The sequence below is a fragment of the Pelobates fuscus genome, chromosome 10, assembly GCF_036172605.1.
Source record: "Pelobates fuscus isolate aPelFus1 chromosome 10, aPelFus1.pri, whole genome shotgun sequence".
Lineage (NCBI taxonomy): Eukaryota > Metazoa > Chordata > Amphibia > Anura > Pelobatidae > Pelobates > Pelobates fuscus.
The window spans coordinates 25,548,769-25,564,759 of NC_086326.1; the positions used below are offsets into that span (position 1 = coordinate 25,548,769).

The 15,991-nt window shown below is 39.0% G+C and overlaps 2 protein-coding genes across 6 annotated transcripts in view; one reads left to right on the forward strand and one right to left on the reverse strand.

Moving 5' to 3' along the window:
• Nucleotides 1-15,991, reverse strand: part of BTAF1 (B-TFIID TATA-box binding protein associated factor 1) — a 398,618-nt gene that overhangs the window by 94,790 nt on the left and 287,837 nt on the right. The gene's annotated exons all lie outside the window — the stretch shown is intronic.
• The window catches only part of IDE (insulin degrading enzyme), a 59,249-nt gene that overhangs the window by 25,002 nt on the left and 18,256 nt on the right, over nucleotides 1-15,991 (forward strand). For 3 of the 4 annotated variants that reach the window (XM_063434232.1, XM_063434230.1, XM_063434233.1), the window contains exons 9-15: nucleotides 1,299-1,390; nucleotides 2,141-2,221; nucleotides 2,899-3,002; nucleotides 11,044-11,146; nucleotides 11,825-11,947; nucleotides 12,983-13,065; nucleotides 15,030-15,174. In XM_063434232.1, coding sequence (XP_063290302.1) covers nucleotides 1,299-1,390; nucleotides 2,141-2,221; nucleotides 2,899-3,002; nucleotides 11,044-11,146; nucleotides 11,825-11,947; nucleotides 12,983-13,065; nucleotides 15,030-15,174 — 731 coding nt within the window. Of the gene's footprint in view, nucleotides 1-1,298; nucleotides 1,391-2,140; nucleotides 2,222-2,898; nucleotides 3,003-11,043; nucleotides 11,147-11,824; nucleotides 11,948-12,982; nucleotides 13,066-15,029; nucleotides 15,175-15,761; nucleotides 15,907-15,991 lie in introns of all 4 variants that reach the window. The other variant, XM_063434231.1, reaches the window with a different exon arrangement.

Here is a 15,991-nt window from a genome sequence, read left to right on the forward strand (position 1 = left end):
AAAATCCCTTCAAACCTTTACCTAAAACCAGGTGCCCTGTACAGAAACAAATCCTGCCTAAGCCCTACAGTAAGGAAACAGTGCAGCAAATGCTAAAGATTAATTGATTATGGGGATGTTGTGTATGCACCTACATCGCAAACCCTCCTTAATAAACTCCATACGTTCTACAATTCATTCTGCTGCTTTGTACTAGAATGTAATGCCTTCACTCCCCATTGTGACATGTTAAAAGAGCTAAACTGGCTATCGCTGGAATCCTGACGTACTCTTTATCTTTCCAGCCTTGTGTTTAAGAGGTTTTCTGGGAAGCTCCCACCCTACCTGAGCAGAATGATCTCCTCCTACCTCCCCACCTCCTATAACCTTCGATCCAATACTAGCACCATATTAAGCATACCGCAATACAAAAATAAAGTGGCTCGATCATCATTTTCCTTCCGAGCACCGCAATTATGGAATAATCTCAGGCACACAGTCAAAATTCAATCTAAAATCTTTTAATAGATCTATGGCAATATGCCTCGGCACAGAATGCACCTGTCATAGTTGAATATATTTATTACCTGTTATGATTTACATTTTTATACGTAAATGACAAAAGTGAAAATGACTGCACTCTAAGGTCTTCATACAGTTAAAGTAAAAAATAACTTTTAATTCATTTCATTAAAAATATTGACGTTTCAGCCCCCATACATGGGCTTTCATCAGGATGACAAGCTGATGAAAGCCCATGTATGGAGGCTGAAATGTCGATATTTTTAATGATATGAATTAAGTTATTTTTTACTTTAACTGTATGAAGACCTTGGAGTGCGGTCATTTTCACTTTTGTTCTATATTTTGTGCCTGACCAGCACCGGGCATTTATATTCTAAATCCTGGAGTGCAAGCATTTTGTATATTTTATATATATTATCTTTTGCAATATTATATCCTATTATAACAATGCAATGTTTTGTGGACCCAGGACATACTTGAAAACGAGAGAAATCTCAATGTATCCATCCTGGTAAAATATTTAATAAATAAATCTACTTGTAAACTGTTGGGGAGTTACACTTTTAAAAATTATTTTATGTTTGGATGTGTCCAAAGACCAGATATTTGTATAATACGATTGTTCATCGACTTGCCATCTTGAGTTTTACTGCATGATACAATTCTGATACCTACAACATAACACAGATCGTTTACCAGTGCTGCAACTACCCCATACATATCCAACTGTATTCTAGAATCACCTGTAGCAATAGTTGTTTATCTATAGAGCACCTTGTTGTTTTCCTCCCCAGTGCACGTCGATGACATCATATTCCACATGTTTCAATACATCCAGAAACTGCGCACAGAAGGTCCACAGGAATGGGTGTTCCAGGAGTGCAAGGTAACAAACCTCTTTTAAAATCCATAACCAGCCAGCACATGGGCCACTCTGCAAATATTACAACTGATTTGCTTTTTACCGTGGTGGAAGCTGGTGAGGTTTGTCAAAATGGTGAAGTGTGCAGAACCAGCAATTAAAGTCCATCATTTAGGCTGCAAATGAATATTTTTTTTATTGACTGCTTCGTGAGTTAACCTCCTATAATATACATTGTGTTTAATGAAGGAAGAATGGAGGCAGGGCAGATTCGGTGTTGGAGAAAGCCAATTACATATTTTCTGTTCTAGTTTTCGTATGTTAAAGTGCACCTGTGAGATTTATTTGAGAGGAAACAAAATCTGTTAAAAATTGTTCCCAAATGTATGTATAATTTAATTTTTATCTATACCTGTCAGTGATGGCTAACATGGCAGTAGTGTATGCGCTACATCGCCCGTCATGCTAGTTTAACATCACGGGAAAGGTAGATTGACAATTTCTACAGTGGCAAGGTAAGCCATTAACCCCTTAAGGACCAAACTTCTGGAATAAAATGGAATCCTGACATGTCACACATGCCATGTGTCCTTAAGGGGTAAAAAAATAAATAAATAAAAATCCTAGAACACTGTGGTTTTGGCCCGGACACCTCTGTCCTTGACATTGACACCTGTTTATAAACATTTATGTTCATTTTGGCACTAGTGATCATCTTGGAGAAATAACCCACGAATTGAAAGACGTTCTAAATTCCAATCATTTTGTTTTCAGGATCTGAATGCTGTAGCTTTTCGGTTCAAGGACAAAGAGCGACCTCGTGGGTATACGTCAAAGGTGGCAGGATTGCTGCATGTAAGTGTGCCAATAGGACAAGCAATGTTCAGTAGTTATAATTTATTACTTAAAATCATTTACTTGCTCTCCATAGAAACTCGTAGGAAAAGATAATTTCTTGGGTAACAAATAATGAACTCCATACCATAGGTCATGTTAGTCTGCTATTTCCATATATCTTTCTAGATGTTAATTATTTTATATCTTTGTGTGATATTCCCATTAATTTCTGCCAGTGATCTTTAAGATGTGTGAGAAAGTTAGAAATTGTTTAACCATGATTTAACAGATGTGTCTGTTATCTCAATTGCTGTGTTCATACATGGCTGAACACCGTTAATAGTCCTTTTTACCACGGAGGGAGTTAGAATGTAAAACAGTCTGCTCGTAGTGCGCATACAAAGACAGTGTTGCATTATTCACAGGATTATGTTTCCTCTTTATATATTTCTTGAAAAATGACGCAAGTTTGGCAGATTCTAGTTCAAAATCAAATGGGAATCAAACTCTGCTTATTTATCTATTTTGCATTTCTGTGTTTTTTTAAATGTGTGTTTATTTGTGTGTCTATTTTGCCAGAGTTATGTTTAATTTCATTCCTTGCACTGCCTTTTATTTTGTGAAAATCAAAAACCATTTAAAACTGAAATAAAAAGTTCATATATCTTTTTAAACATGAAATCTCTGTTTTTCAGTATTACCCCCTAGAAGAGGTTCTAGCAGCGGAGTATTTACTGGAAGAATTCAGACCAGATTTAATAGAAATGGTTCTAGAAAAACTCCGACCTGAAAATGTCCGGTAAGATGTGGCCTGAGTTTTTTTTTTTTTTTATATCTATATCTATATCTCTTTTAATTGGAAGTATAGATGGGCAGGTGGCGGAGGTGTATATTGGGGGAGGGGGGGGGGGCGCGGGCAGGTGGTGGAGATGTATATTGGGGGAGGGGGGGCGGGCAGGTGGCGGAGACGTATATTGGGGGAGGGGGGAGCGCGGGCACCGGGAGCGAACAAGCTGAATAAACACATGTAGTGTTGTTGCTTGCCAGGCAAGAAAGACAGAGGGTATATTTGAATTCCTGCTAAATTTACTATTACTGAACTAGATTAAAATAAGAACTCCTGTAAATATAATTTGCAGCTGATTGCATACATAGAACATTTTAGATGACTGAGTCAAATAAAATAAAAATAAGCGTTCCACACAAAAGGTTTTATGTGCTGACCTCACTTTAATTTCCTCAACAGAAGTCCTTTATCAATAATTAGCATTTCTACTTGTCCAGCTTGTGTTTTCTACCTTTCATTTGACTTGTGTTTAGTAAGCACAGAATGTCACCTTTCCTGCTTTGCTCAGCCATCGTGTAGACAACAACACTAGGAGCCCATATGCTCTTCTCTTCGTCTGTGCCATAAAACTGTGTTTTATGCATTTCCCTGTGTGTCTCGCAAGCTTACGCTTGTTTACTACTGCAGGAAAGCAGCCCTCGAGACAGAAGGGACATTATGATTTTGTAAAGTAATTTTGGGTTGCTTTCTGCTTGCCATCTGTAGGTGTACTGGCTGTATGAGGCAGACACAAACTAGACACAAACTCATATCTGTGTTTATTTGGCGCCCATGTCTAACCTTGTTATATAGTTCATGAGAATTGTGCAGACTTTCCAATGATATTTCTTCTCTTTGTATATTTTTATTTTGGAAAAATATAAACTTTAAAAAATTCCCAGGAACAGCACAAATAAGAAAAGTATATGTTGTTTTTTTATTTATTTATTTATTTATTTATTTTTGTCTGTGTTTTATTTATGATTTTATTTAATTTTTTTGTGGTTGACCTTCGGGGATATAGGAAGTTGGAAAGTGAATTGTCAGTCGCACCACATCTCGTCTGTTTTCGTTAAAGCAGAATGGTGTTTAGAAATCTATTGTGTGATTATTCCTAGTTTGGTCATTGAGTAATAGAAGAGCCTTTTTGGCATTGTCCTAGAATAGGACTAGGCTAGAAATGAGATCTTTGCGTGAGGGTATAGGTTTAATGTTTTAAATGGAGGGGATAGGTGGAATATCAGTACTTGCAATTGTAGTGTGGCTGCTGAAACTTCCCAAAAACCAGAGTTTCTTCTTTTCTGGTGGTACGATGGATGTAGATATGAGGGGCAGGGAGCAGCGCCTATGAAGGAATTGCCACTCCCAGAGCGATATGGAGGAGGGAAGGAAAAAGACACGGATATGGTGTATTATGTTGAGATCTTAAGTGATGGTAAATGAAGGGAAAGGAATTGCACTTACAATTTTCTGGAGCCTATACTCCGCTCCAGATATGTGCGCCTGGACGGTACAATCCCCGCCTATGGATATGTAGATGGTCCTTGGATGTTCTCAAAAAGGGGGTCTCCAGTGGTGGTAGGGTATATCTCCTTTCGAATGGCAGTAGGCTGGTATTCGAATAATTGGTGATATATAAAAAGGATAAAAACACAAAATAGTGCTCTCTGGATAATACAAAAACAAATGCTCTCATTTCTCAAGGCTCTGGGCAATTGCTGACTCTTGAGTTTAGTGTCACTAAGCTAATCTACTAAGAAGTAACAGGACCAGTTGTCTGACAGCCACAGAGTTGTAACAAGGTTAGCTAATAACAAATTCTATTGAAATGCACTTTTTTGTAAAATGGAAAAAAGAAAGACACACTCGGCACATGCTGTGCAGACCCCTGGAGCACTTCAGACTGTGCCTTTTAAGTTTCTGTGCAAGTGTTACTGTAAATACAGATGCATTTATAATGCTTATTGAATTTTTCCTCTCTGGACACAGTAGGGTTCCTTTGTGTAAGAGGGAGAAACCGACCAGCAATCATTTTATTTTTAGTGTTTATTAGTTTCTTGAAGTTTTGACATTTTGTGCTAATGACTATTTTGCTATAAAAGTGCCCCTGTGAATTGTGTAGTTTGTTAAAATTAATGGTGTGACCTTTCAAGATCACAGGCCCGCGTTAGAACTCTCTCATTAGTAGCTGCTGGTTTTATGGCCAGCTCATATTCCGGTTTGGCACAACAGATGAGCTTGAAGTGCCATACAATACAAAGTAACTGTGCAGCCGTTGAGATTTCTGCTGAATTCCAATAAATGGGTCCTCCTCTGACAACCTGTTCTTCGTACAGGTCTTCCTCAATATTAAATGTTCCTGTCAAGTTCAGCTAATTTGCCCTTTATTCACCAATATTTTATTTCTCTACCATGAAATCAAATTGTTAAAACATGCAATCTAAAGTCTGGAGTGTTAAGGTAAAGATTGATAACTTTTTCAGTTTTTGTCCTTTTCTTGTTAAGTACAGATTAAGGAAACACACTCCTCAATTACAGACAATCACACCAACACACACCTCAATTACAGTTAGGCCCACTACCATGTCACAGCACTGAAATCAAATGCTCTGATCTGATCATGCCAGGGCTGTGTTTGGCTTGTGCGGTCTGTCCCTGATCAGCCTCCTTGATAGTGTTAGCCAATACAGTGCTTTCCTATGTGAACACTTCTGATGATGTCAGCCAAGCAGGCAGATCAGTGGCAAAGCCAACAGCAGCAGTCTGGAGGAAAGGCCAGATTTTACTATATTTAGGGGGACAATGTATGGGCAGAAATACATGTTGTGTTCTTGATCCTATAGTGTTCCTTTAACTCCTTAAGGACCAAACTTCTGGAATAAAAGGGAATCATGACATGTCACACACGTCATGTGTCCTTAAGGGGTTAAGTACCAGATTGATCTTTTTATCGATTTGTTTTTGTTCTCAGATAATAAATCCAAAGGATAGTTTTGAGATGTCTTGTTTTAAAGGTTGAAATATTTCTACTATTATATTTGGTCCATTTGGGTACTGGGACATATCCAGTGAAGCATGGGGTGGGGAGTGCACTTTTGTCAATTTTCTACATTTGTTATAAAGGTTGGCATGCTGTACCTACTGTCCCTGTTGCCTATATGTTATATGCACTAAACTGAGCTCCGTTAATGAGCAGCATAAAGGAGATATAATTATATGTTTAACCCCTTAAGGACACATGGTGGATATATTCTGTCATGATTCCCTTTTATTTTTGAAGTTGTGTCCTTAAGGGGTTTAAATCTTTACAAATGTTGCATTTGTTATAGCCATGGCTACTGGGATATGCAGTATGGTTGCTGATATTATACTGTATTTGAGGCTATCACATTCGTAATACATTTAAGGCTATCAAGAGGAATCTGAAAGTGGACTAATCGGGAACATTCCCGTGGTTTTCATGGTAATTGTTCCACTTCTAAAACTTTGAGTCACAATTCCTGTTTATCCATAAAGCCAGTTATTCTTCTGATCTTTGCATTTGTCAGTGTAATGTTTACTTTTTACTGTGGTCACATTTAGTTAAAGGGAACAGTCACAACTATGAGTTTAGCACTGTAGCTACGAGTTAGCTCTGGGTTGTGTTTGTGTTTCCCTAATAACTCAGTAGTTTATATTGTTTAAAGTAGGTCCCTCCCCATTGACTTTTAGGGCCCCCACCCGCCGCTCAGAGGTGGACAATAGGTCCCCCATTATTGTAATTTAGGGCCTCTGTCCATCCCCTATTGTCCTTAAAGGCCACTATGTCATCGTTGCTCTCCCCCCCCCCCCCCCCCCCCCACTAGGTAATAGATTCCCCACCATGGAGCTATGTATGAGAAGGGGGGAGGGATTTTTTTTTTTTAATTTTTTTTTTTACAACAGTGAGCAGACACATGCCCCTACTCACGATATAGCGAGTAGAAGCAGATTAATTACTAATACAAAGTAATTTTTACTTGGTATTTGTAAAGTTGGCTGAAAGACCAATCTTGATCTTTCAGCCTTTTGGTAGAGAGCTCCCTGATACCGTGGGAATTGGGGAGTTATCTATTAAGCGGCTACAAGATGCAGCCGCAGCACAGATCGGAATTTCATTAATTCCAATGAAATTTTGAACCGAACTAAAAGTACCGAATGTCGTCCTAACATGACTGAACAAACTGTTCTCATTCTGTTTAGGCCAAATTCAGTAGTTTCGCCGGGGTCCTGTTTAACCCCTTAAGGACTCATGACATGTCATGATTACCTTTTATTAGGGATCGACCGATTATCGGTTTTACCGATATAATCGGCCGATATTCGGTATTTTCGGCAATATCGGTATCGGCCAATATGGATACCGATATTGCCGATAATACCTCCCAGGACCGCCAGGCTCATTACAAGCCTGGCGGTCCTGGGGGGGCGGGCAGCAAGCATTTACTCACCTCCCAGCAACTCCTCCAGCTCCCCAGTGTAAATCTCGCGAGACCCGCGGCCAGCTCTGACGGCCACGGGTCTCGCGAGATTTACACTGGGGAGCTGGAGGAGCTGCTGGGAGGTGAGTAAACGCTTGCTGCCCGCTCACCCCCCCCCCCCCCCCCAGCAGCCTAAGCCAATGCCACTGACTGCCCTGCCCCCCCCCCCCCCCCTGGCAAGGCAAAAAACAGGGAGGGGGGAAAACAACAAAAACATTATAATAATTAAACAGATAAAAAAAATATTAATTTAATATAAAATACACTCTATTATTATACACATACACTACACAAACACACTGTGTATATAATTCAGTGTGTTTGAATAGTGTGTGTGTGTATATAATGCAGTGTGTGTGTGTGTGTGTGTGTGTATAATAATGCAGTGTGTGTTTGTATAGTGTGTGTATAATAATGCAGTGTGTGTTTGTATAGTGTGTGTGTATAATAATGCAGTGTGTGTTTGTATAGTGTGTGTGTATAATAATGCAGTGTGTGTTTGTATAGTGTGTGTGTGTGTGTGTGTGTGTGTATAATAATGCAGTGTGTGTTTGTATAGTGTGTGTGTGTTTATAATGCAGTGTGTGTTTGTATAGTGTGTGTGTGTGTTTATAATGCAGTGTGTGTTTGTATAGTGTGTGTGTATATAATGCAGTGTGTGTTTGTATAGTGTGTGTGTATATAATGCAGTGTGTGTTTGTATAGTGTGTGTGTATATAATGCAGTGTGTGTTTGTATAGTGTGTGTGTATATAATGCAGTGTGTGTTTGTATAGTGTGTGTGTATATAATGCAGTGTGTTTGTATAGACACACACTATACAAACACACACTGCATTATATACACACACACTATACAAACACACACTGCATTATATACACACACACTATACAAACACACACTGCATTATACACACACACACTATACAAACACACACTGCATTATACACACACACACTATACAAACACACACTGCATTATACACACACACACTATACAAACACACACTGCATTGTATACACACACACTATACAAACACACACTGCATTGTATACACACACTATACAAACACACACTGCATTGTATACACACACTATACAAACACACACTGCATTGTATACACACACACTATACAAACACACTGCATTATATATACACACACACTATACAAACACACTGCATTATACACACACACACACACACACACTATACAAACACACTGCATTATACACACACTATACAAACACACTGCATTATACACACACTATACAAACACACTGCATTATACACACACTATACAAACACACTGCATTATATAAACACTACATTATATAAACACTGCATTATATACACAGTGTGTTTGTGTAGTGTGTTTATATAATTCAGTGTGTGTTTGTGTAGTGTGTTTATATAATTCAGTGTGTGTTTGTGTAGTGTGTTTATATAATTCAGTGTGTGTTTGTGTAGTGTGTTTATATAATGCACACTACACACACACTCTGCATTATATACATACACTATACAAACACACACACTCTGCATTATATAAACACACTACATTCACTATACACACACTACACAAATACACACACTACACAAACACACACTTTGCATTTAGTATATACAGCATTCACTTTACACACACTGCATTCACTTTACGCACACTACCCACACACTACACAAACACACTAGACAAATACACACTACATCCACTACACAAACACACACTGCATCCACAACACAAACACACACTGCATCCACAACACAAACACACACTGCATCCACTACACACACACACACACAACAAACACTGCATCCCCTACACAAACATACACAGCTCCCCTGTCTAAACACACTGCATCCACTACACGTGGCATGTATATTTTGTGCATTTACCCAAAAATGGTAAATGTACAGAATATCGGCAAATTATATCGGCTATCGGCCTGAAAGTTCACAGAATATCGGTATCGGTATCGGCTCTACCTTTTATTCCTACCTTTTATTCCAGAAGTTTGGTCCTTAAGGGGTTAAATGACAGGACGTTCGGGAATAGTGAAAACAGGCATTGCGAGATCACGGAGGAAAAGGTGAGCATTGTGGGAAAATTTCTCTGACCCACAGGAAGTGGATCAGAGTGGGTCAGGCATAGGAAAAATACATAAGACAAAATAGTCCCTACTTTGTCTGTTTTAAAGAAAACTAGAGCAGATAGGAAGAAAAGAAGAACAGATCCTGACCGAGGGAGAGAAGAGGAAGCGATTAGGGAAAGGTAAGTTCGGCATGACAGTGCTGCTTTAGTTCCATCTAGGGCATGGTGTAGCGGAGCTCCAATACCAAGCATCGGTATCTCCGCTATTCCTTCCTCGTGGCTGAAAGAAGCACTGCAATAATCCAAGACCCTTTTCCCCCAGCAACTAAACGGCACATAGTTCTGGGAGTCAACAAAGTTTATTTTGGCCACACACTGCTTTTATACACTGACCCCTAGCATGGGGTCTCCATATCAACATTACAAGTTTTCCTCCCAGGATCCTCTGTCTCTGAGAGATAATTGCGTGAGAAAACTATAACTCCATTATCTCTCAGATGCAGGAAAACATATACAATTTTAGTTTTCATAAAAATACATTTTAATAATCTAGGAACTCCACAAAAGTCATATCACTGAATAACTTGGGTCTGAGTGCCCACTTTATCGAAATAGCACTCAGATCCCTTCAGTGGTTCGGGAACGCCATTCGAATAAAGTTTTGACCAGTCGGCCACGAGGTGATGCCCCAAGACCATAGAAGAGAAGGCCACGACCGGTCATTTTTCGGGGGTTCTCACACAAACACAGACGAATGCTCCCCCTGGCTGTTAGGGAGCGAATGCTCACTCTGTTCAGTTGTTCGTGCCTCCCAAATGCCGTTCTAATAACTGTTTGGAAAGTTAGATGGGCAGCGGTATTAGTTTCCCGGGTGTCCTCGGGGTCGCGTATCAGAGAATAGTTCCATTCAATTGATGACCATGTACCGCTGCCGGTGTTAAGCAGACAAAATGGCCGCCAATTCTTGGAGCATGTGTGTTTGGTTATACAAACGGCGCCCACACAGGAAAAACACTTGTAATAATGAGCAATTTTTAGTTAACAGCAAGGGGTGGTCGGTGATTGTGAGTTGTTAACAGGGGACAACACAAAGTTGGTTCAGTAAACAAACGGGTGAGGGTGTACGGACAGCCGAACAAAAGGGAATAAAAGTGTAGTTAGGACATCCATTCTGCTACACATGGCATAAATAGTAGCTTACACAGTGTGGTTGTGTGTATCTCAGAACTGAAGGTATGCCCAAGTAGCACTGTTTAAATGCCCAAGGATGCATGAGTGCACTTGGAAAACCTTAACTGGGCTGCAGGAATTATGAATTCTGACTTCCAGTCACAGTTCTACTTTAGTACGATGATGAGTTGTGCTGGGCAATTAATTCTGGCTTTTTAAATGACAGACTTTGACTTTTTACTCCTTGTTTTTCAGAGTGGCAGTAGTTTCCAAATCATTTGAAGGCCAGACTGATCAAACTGAGGAATGGTATGGAACACAGTACAAGCAAGAAGACATCCCAGAAGAGGCAATTGAGGTAGATTGATGGCATTCTACATGTCTGCTGTTCAGTCCTTTCCCATTTAGAGGGTACCAGCTTTAGCTTCGTTATTGTTTAATTGGTCTAGAAACGATGGTGTGAAATGCCATGTGAGCTATTTCATATCTAGCTTACTGCCCTATATTTCTGAGCATTCATGTCTTGACTATATTTAGTTTGTTTACACTGTTGATTAAGAGAGAGTGAATTTATTTTAGGCGCATTGTCAGAGTAACGAATGGCAGCGTAATATTAGCATAGATTTCATAATGTGTCAGTGATGACTATCCTTTGGGCGTTACGAGTAAAGTAGTCAACATCATTACCAGCCAACTGAACGGGGAAACTTGATTCACAATTGTTTCCGAGCCAAAGGTTAGTCATAATGGACTTCCCTCATAACATGGTTTGTTGTAAAACCTTTTAAAAATGTAACTCCTTAATTAAAAATGCTTTCGGTAATATGAATTCCAGAGAGAAACCCATTGATGCATACATTCCCAGCTGTGTGCATTACGTTTCTAATTCACATTTTGGAAGCAAGGGAGCGTGTTAGCATCATTTCTGTTTGGCTTCCCTTTTACCCGGGGTTAATATGCGGTTTATGATGCAATTACGTACCTCTGTAAGTGGTTTTGTATCTCTCAAGTGATTTGTTTAATTTATTCACTGTAGAAATGGCAAAAAGCAGACCTCAATGGGAAATTCAAACTACCAATGAAGAATGAATTCATCCCAACCAATTTTGAGATTCTACCTTTGGAAAAGGATGCAACTCCTTATCCTGCACTGATTAAGGTATGCATCAAATGTATTACACCAAAGCAACCAGCAGGCCGTGTCAATGGTATTCAACGGATTTATTTGTAGGTTAAAGTGTATCTGTCCTGCATAAGTAATAGGTGATGCTTTAGGTTACACAAAATTGCAGCATGCTAATTAATTTGTGTTTAAATGTATCGAAACCACCCATTTAACATTAAAGTCTCATTTTTCTTTCTGTGACTTGTATTGATCCGATTTTAAATCTTCACGCAATTCGCGGGGTCCTGTTTTATCTGTGTGTTACATTCATCCTGCTTCCTCAGATAATGGGAATTATTCACTAAATAGTGCCTTTAAAATCATATTAAACATATGAGATCAAATAAATTCTTGTAGAACTATTCCGTCTCTGTGTCAATTCTTCACCAGTACATGTTTAGTGAGTGCATAAACTACATTGTGGGCAAAGATCTTTATTTTAGGTTTACCGTTGTCGCCAGAAGGAACTACCAGTAATACCAAACAATGTTGGTGTTCCAATGGTTATTCCAACAACTTTGACTGTCTCTGTTTGTAGCTCCAACATATATGGCCTTTCTCATCCCCGTCTGACCCCTCCCCTAGTTTCCAATGCTTGAAACTTTCCCTAAAATAAATTAAAAATATCTTTATGGGAACAATCCGAGACTAATTATGTTCTGAATAGCAGTCTCCACCTCTCTCAGGTCACATTACCTGTCATCCCAGTGTCTGCTCGAATCCGATTACACCTTTTTATTCAACTTGTAAAAGTCCTGTTTATGGTTAAATTGCAATGTAGAGTTACAGAAAGGTTAACGAGACAATAGGAAGGTAGATCTCTTTTTGACAATCTGAACCATATTTTTCTCCTATTCTGCATATATTTTGCTTGTTTGACCAGAAACCTTTACCTCTTATATCCAAGTGCATGTGTTGTGTTTTAACAAGTCTCCCTGAATTTCCAGCCCTATCCTGATTTACATTTAGAAAAAGGAGGACGGACCGTATGAACCTGTTTTTTTTGTTTTGTTTGTTTTTTCATCCCAGGACACTGCGATGAGCAAGGTTTGGTTCAAACAAGATGACAAATTCTTCCTTCCCAAAGCGTGCCTCAACTTTGAATTTTTCAGGTAAGCATTTCCTTTACGTTATAACACGCTGTTACTCAGGGTTAAAAGTCTTTTAATGGGGTTTGCCTGAAATGAAAATCTCTTAGTTTTTTTTTTTTTTTTTTTTAACGTGTTTAAAGTCAGCATCTTCTGCATTAATTCAGAGTTTAGTTTCCAAGTGGCACATAAATATTTAAATTTTCGATGCTGATATTTATGCACTACCCCATAATTATAGGAATCGGCTGTACAGAGGCCAAATACTTTTATCTTAATAGTTTTTATTGCGATATCGGCAGTAAAGCTGTCATAATGTTCTGTGTTGACCGTTTTTACAGAACATCCATCTAGTGTTAATGGCTGGCACTAAAATTCTCCGTATTCCACACGCTTGTTCATAACCATTAAGAAGTTAGTGCTAGGCTGCAGCTCTCATAATACTTTACTGTTTGATAGACTGGTCCCTTGGGAGCAAGAACTAACTACAGTTGCCCTACTTTCCCAAAACGAGATTTTTAAAAACAAGTGAAGGCACAGAGCAGAGATCTGTGTAGGCCAGGGGTGCCCAACAGGTAGATCCCCAGATATATTAAAAATACAGCTTCCATGATGCTTTGTCAGTCTAAAGGCATGCAAAGCATCATGGGAGTTGCAGTTCTAGAACATCTGTGAATCTACCTTTTGGGCACCCCTGGTATAGACCTTTTCTCTAATTTACAAAACAGAGGATATTTGTACATTATTGCAGATTCACTTTGTGGCGGTTGTTCTTAGCAGTTTATAGCATGCGTAAAACAGACTAATATAGCCCAAATGTGTGTAACTTCTCACAGTTCACTGTTTAGTCGATTGAATCACAGTAATTTGAGACTTCTTCTAGTATTTTGCCTTCATTAAATATGTGTTTGTATATTTCTAATTTATCTGCTATTGGGATGTTTCTTCTTATTATACCATTTAGGATACCATAGGATTCATATCTCTGAACTCCTGAATTCCAGGGAAATCGCTGGTTAAAGTGGCGGTCCTTTCTAGTTTACATTTATTGAAACCGTTTTATTATTTTTAGTTTTTTTTTTTTTTATGAATAGAATAAAATGTACTCATAAACCCCCCCCCCCCCTATCTTGCAGCTAGTTTTAGAACTTCCTCGATTGCAGTGAGATGGTAGAGTAAAGGTATAGATTTAGTTACATTACCAATAGCACCATATCATGATATCATGATCAGATTAGAGTTTGACATATAAACGTGGAACACAAGAATACAGAGATTGTTTTCCATTCTATAAATGTACAGGTAATGTGATTCTTACATAGTAAATGAGTACCAGTGACACAGATGACTTGTGTTTATGTTAATAAGTGGTCATATAGGATATTATTCCTGAGACGTGCAGATTTGGCCAATGATATTAAATACCCAAAGGGAAACCACTTCACCAAAGTTGAGAGGTCCCTGGTACCGACTTACCATTAGGGGTTAAACCATACAGTAATGGTTTAACCCCTGAGTCTTCTCTCCAGCACTGTTTAGCTCTGCTGCTCTGATTCTTCGTGGCACCACTTATTGGCTTAGAGCGTAGGCTGACTCTCTCAGCCAATCGGTGGCACCCTGTCCGCTGCATTCCAATACTTCCTGTTTGAAGAATCTGGCACTGGTGAGAATACATTAGGGTTGAACGGTTAATGAAGGATAAGCAGGGGCCTTGGCCTCCTGGCACTATAGAATCAGTTGTTATGGTGCCCATAGTGTCCCTTATTATATGTTTAAAGGAAAGCAGAGCATCACATGGAAAAAAAACAGCTAATAAGTTAAAGGTGATTTTCAGTGTTTTATTTAATGGTGTAATTAACATAATGAATTTTAGCAGAACTGTGTCCATTGAATAAAACATTGAAAATCACCTGTAATGTTCTGAAAAGTCTACAGACCAGAATGATAAATCCTTTAAAAACGACTTAATGCCAAATGTTTTCTTTCAGCCCATTTGCTTATGTGGATCCTTTGCATTGTAACATGGCCTATTTGTACCTTGAACTGCTTAAAGATTCCCTCAACGAGTATGCATATGCAGCCGAGCTAGCCGGGCTGAACTATGATCTCCAAAATACCATCTATGGGATGTATGTAAGTACTTGAAACCAAGGCAGATCTGAGACCACTTTATCTACTTCCTCCCTGTAAAATGTGTTTGGTCAAGAGGAAGAGATAGATTTGGCTTTAGTATCTCGATTGGCCTTTATTAAAATTGTTTTATTTCTGAACATATCGGCCCTGAGTTAGAATATCCGTTATATCTTTCTATCTGGACTTTGTGTAAGTTTCTCTAAAAGAGGCCCTCGTTAAGTCCCTTTAAATAAGATTGCCTTAAATGCATGGGCCGTTAACGGCTTATCTTTGGCAGTGAAGCTGCAATGGATTATGGTTATCATGATGGTCTGCCAGTGGGATCGTTGGATGACCAACCATAATACACACAGTCCACTACAGCTGCAGTGGCAAAGATTAGCCATCCATGATACAGGCTTTGGAAAAGCCTTTTTGTTTCAGACTTATATCATCCGTACCATCCCTCAAAAAAAAAAAAAAAGATCATGGTGCTGCATATACATACTCTTTTTGTCACCGTCTTCCATCTTAGTTCATGTCATTCCTTGCATCATCATCAAAGAGTCTTTTTTTTTTTTTTTCCTTCTTCTTTCCCCCACCATTAGTCGATACCTTTATGCTGACCCTCTCCATTGCAACATGACCTATCTCTTTCTAAGGTTATTGAAGGATGATTTAAAAGAGTATACATATGCAGCGCGCCTTTCAGGTTTGACCTATGGCATTGCCTCTGGAATGAATGCAATCCTTGTAAGTAAATGGAGTGCAGGAGCATAATCTTTCCTGTTTGAAATCTTCAGGCATGCAAACGTGTTTCTTGCCCTGGTGTGGGTGG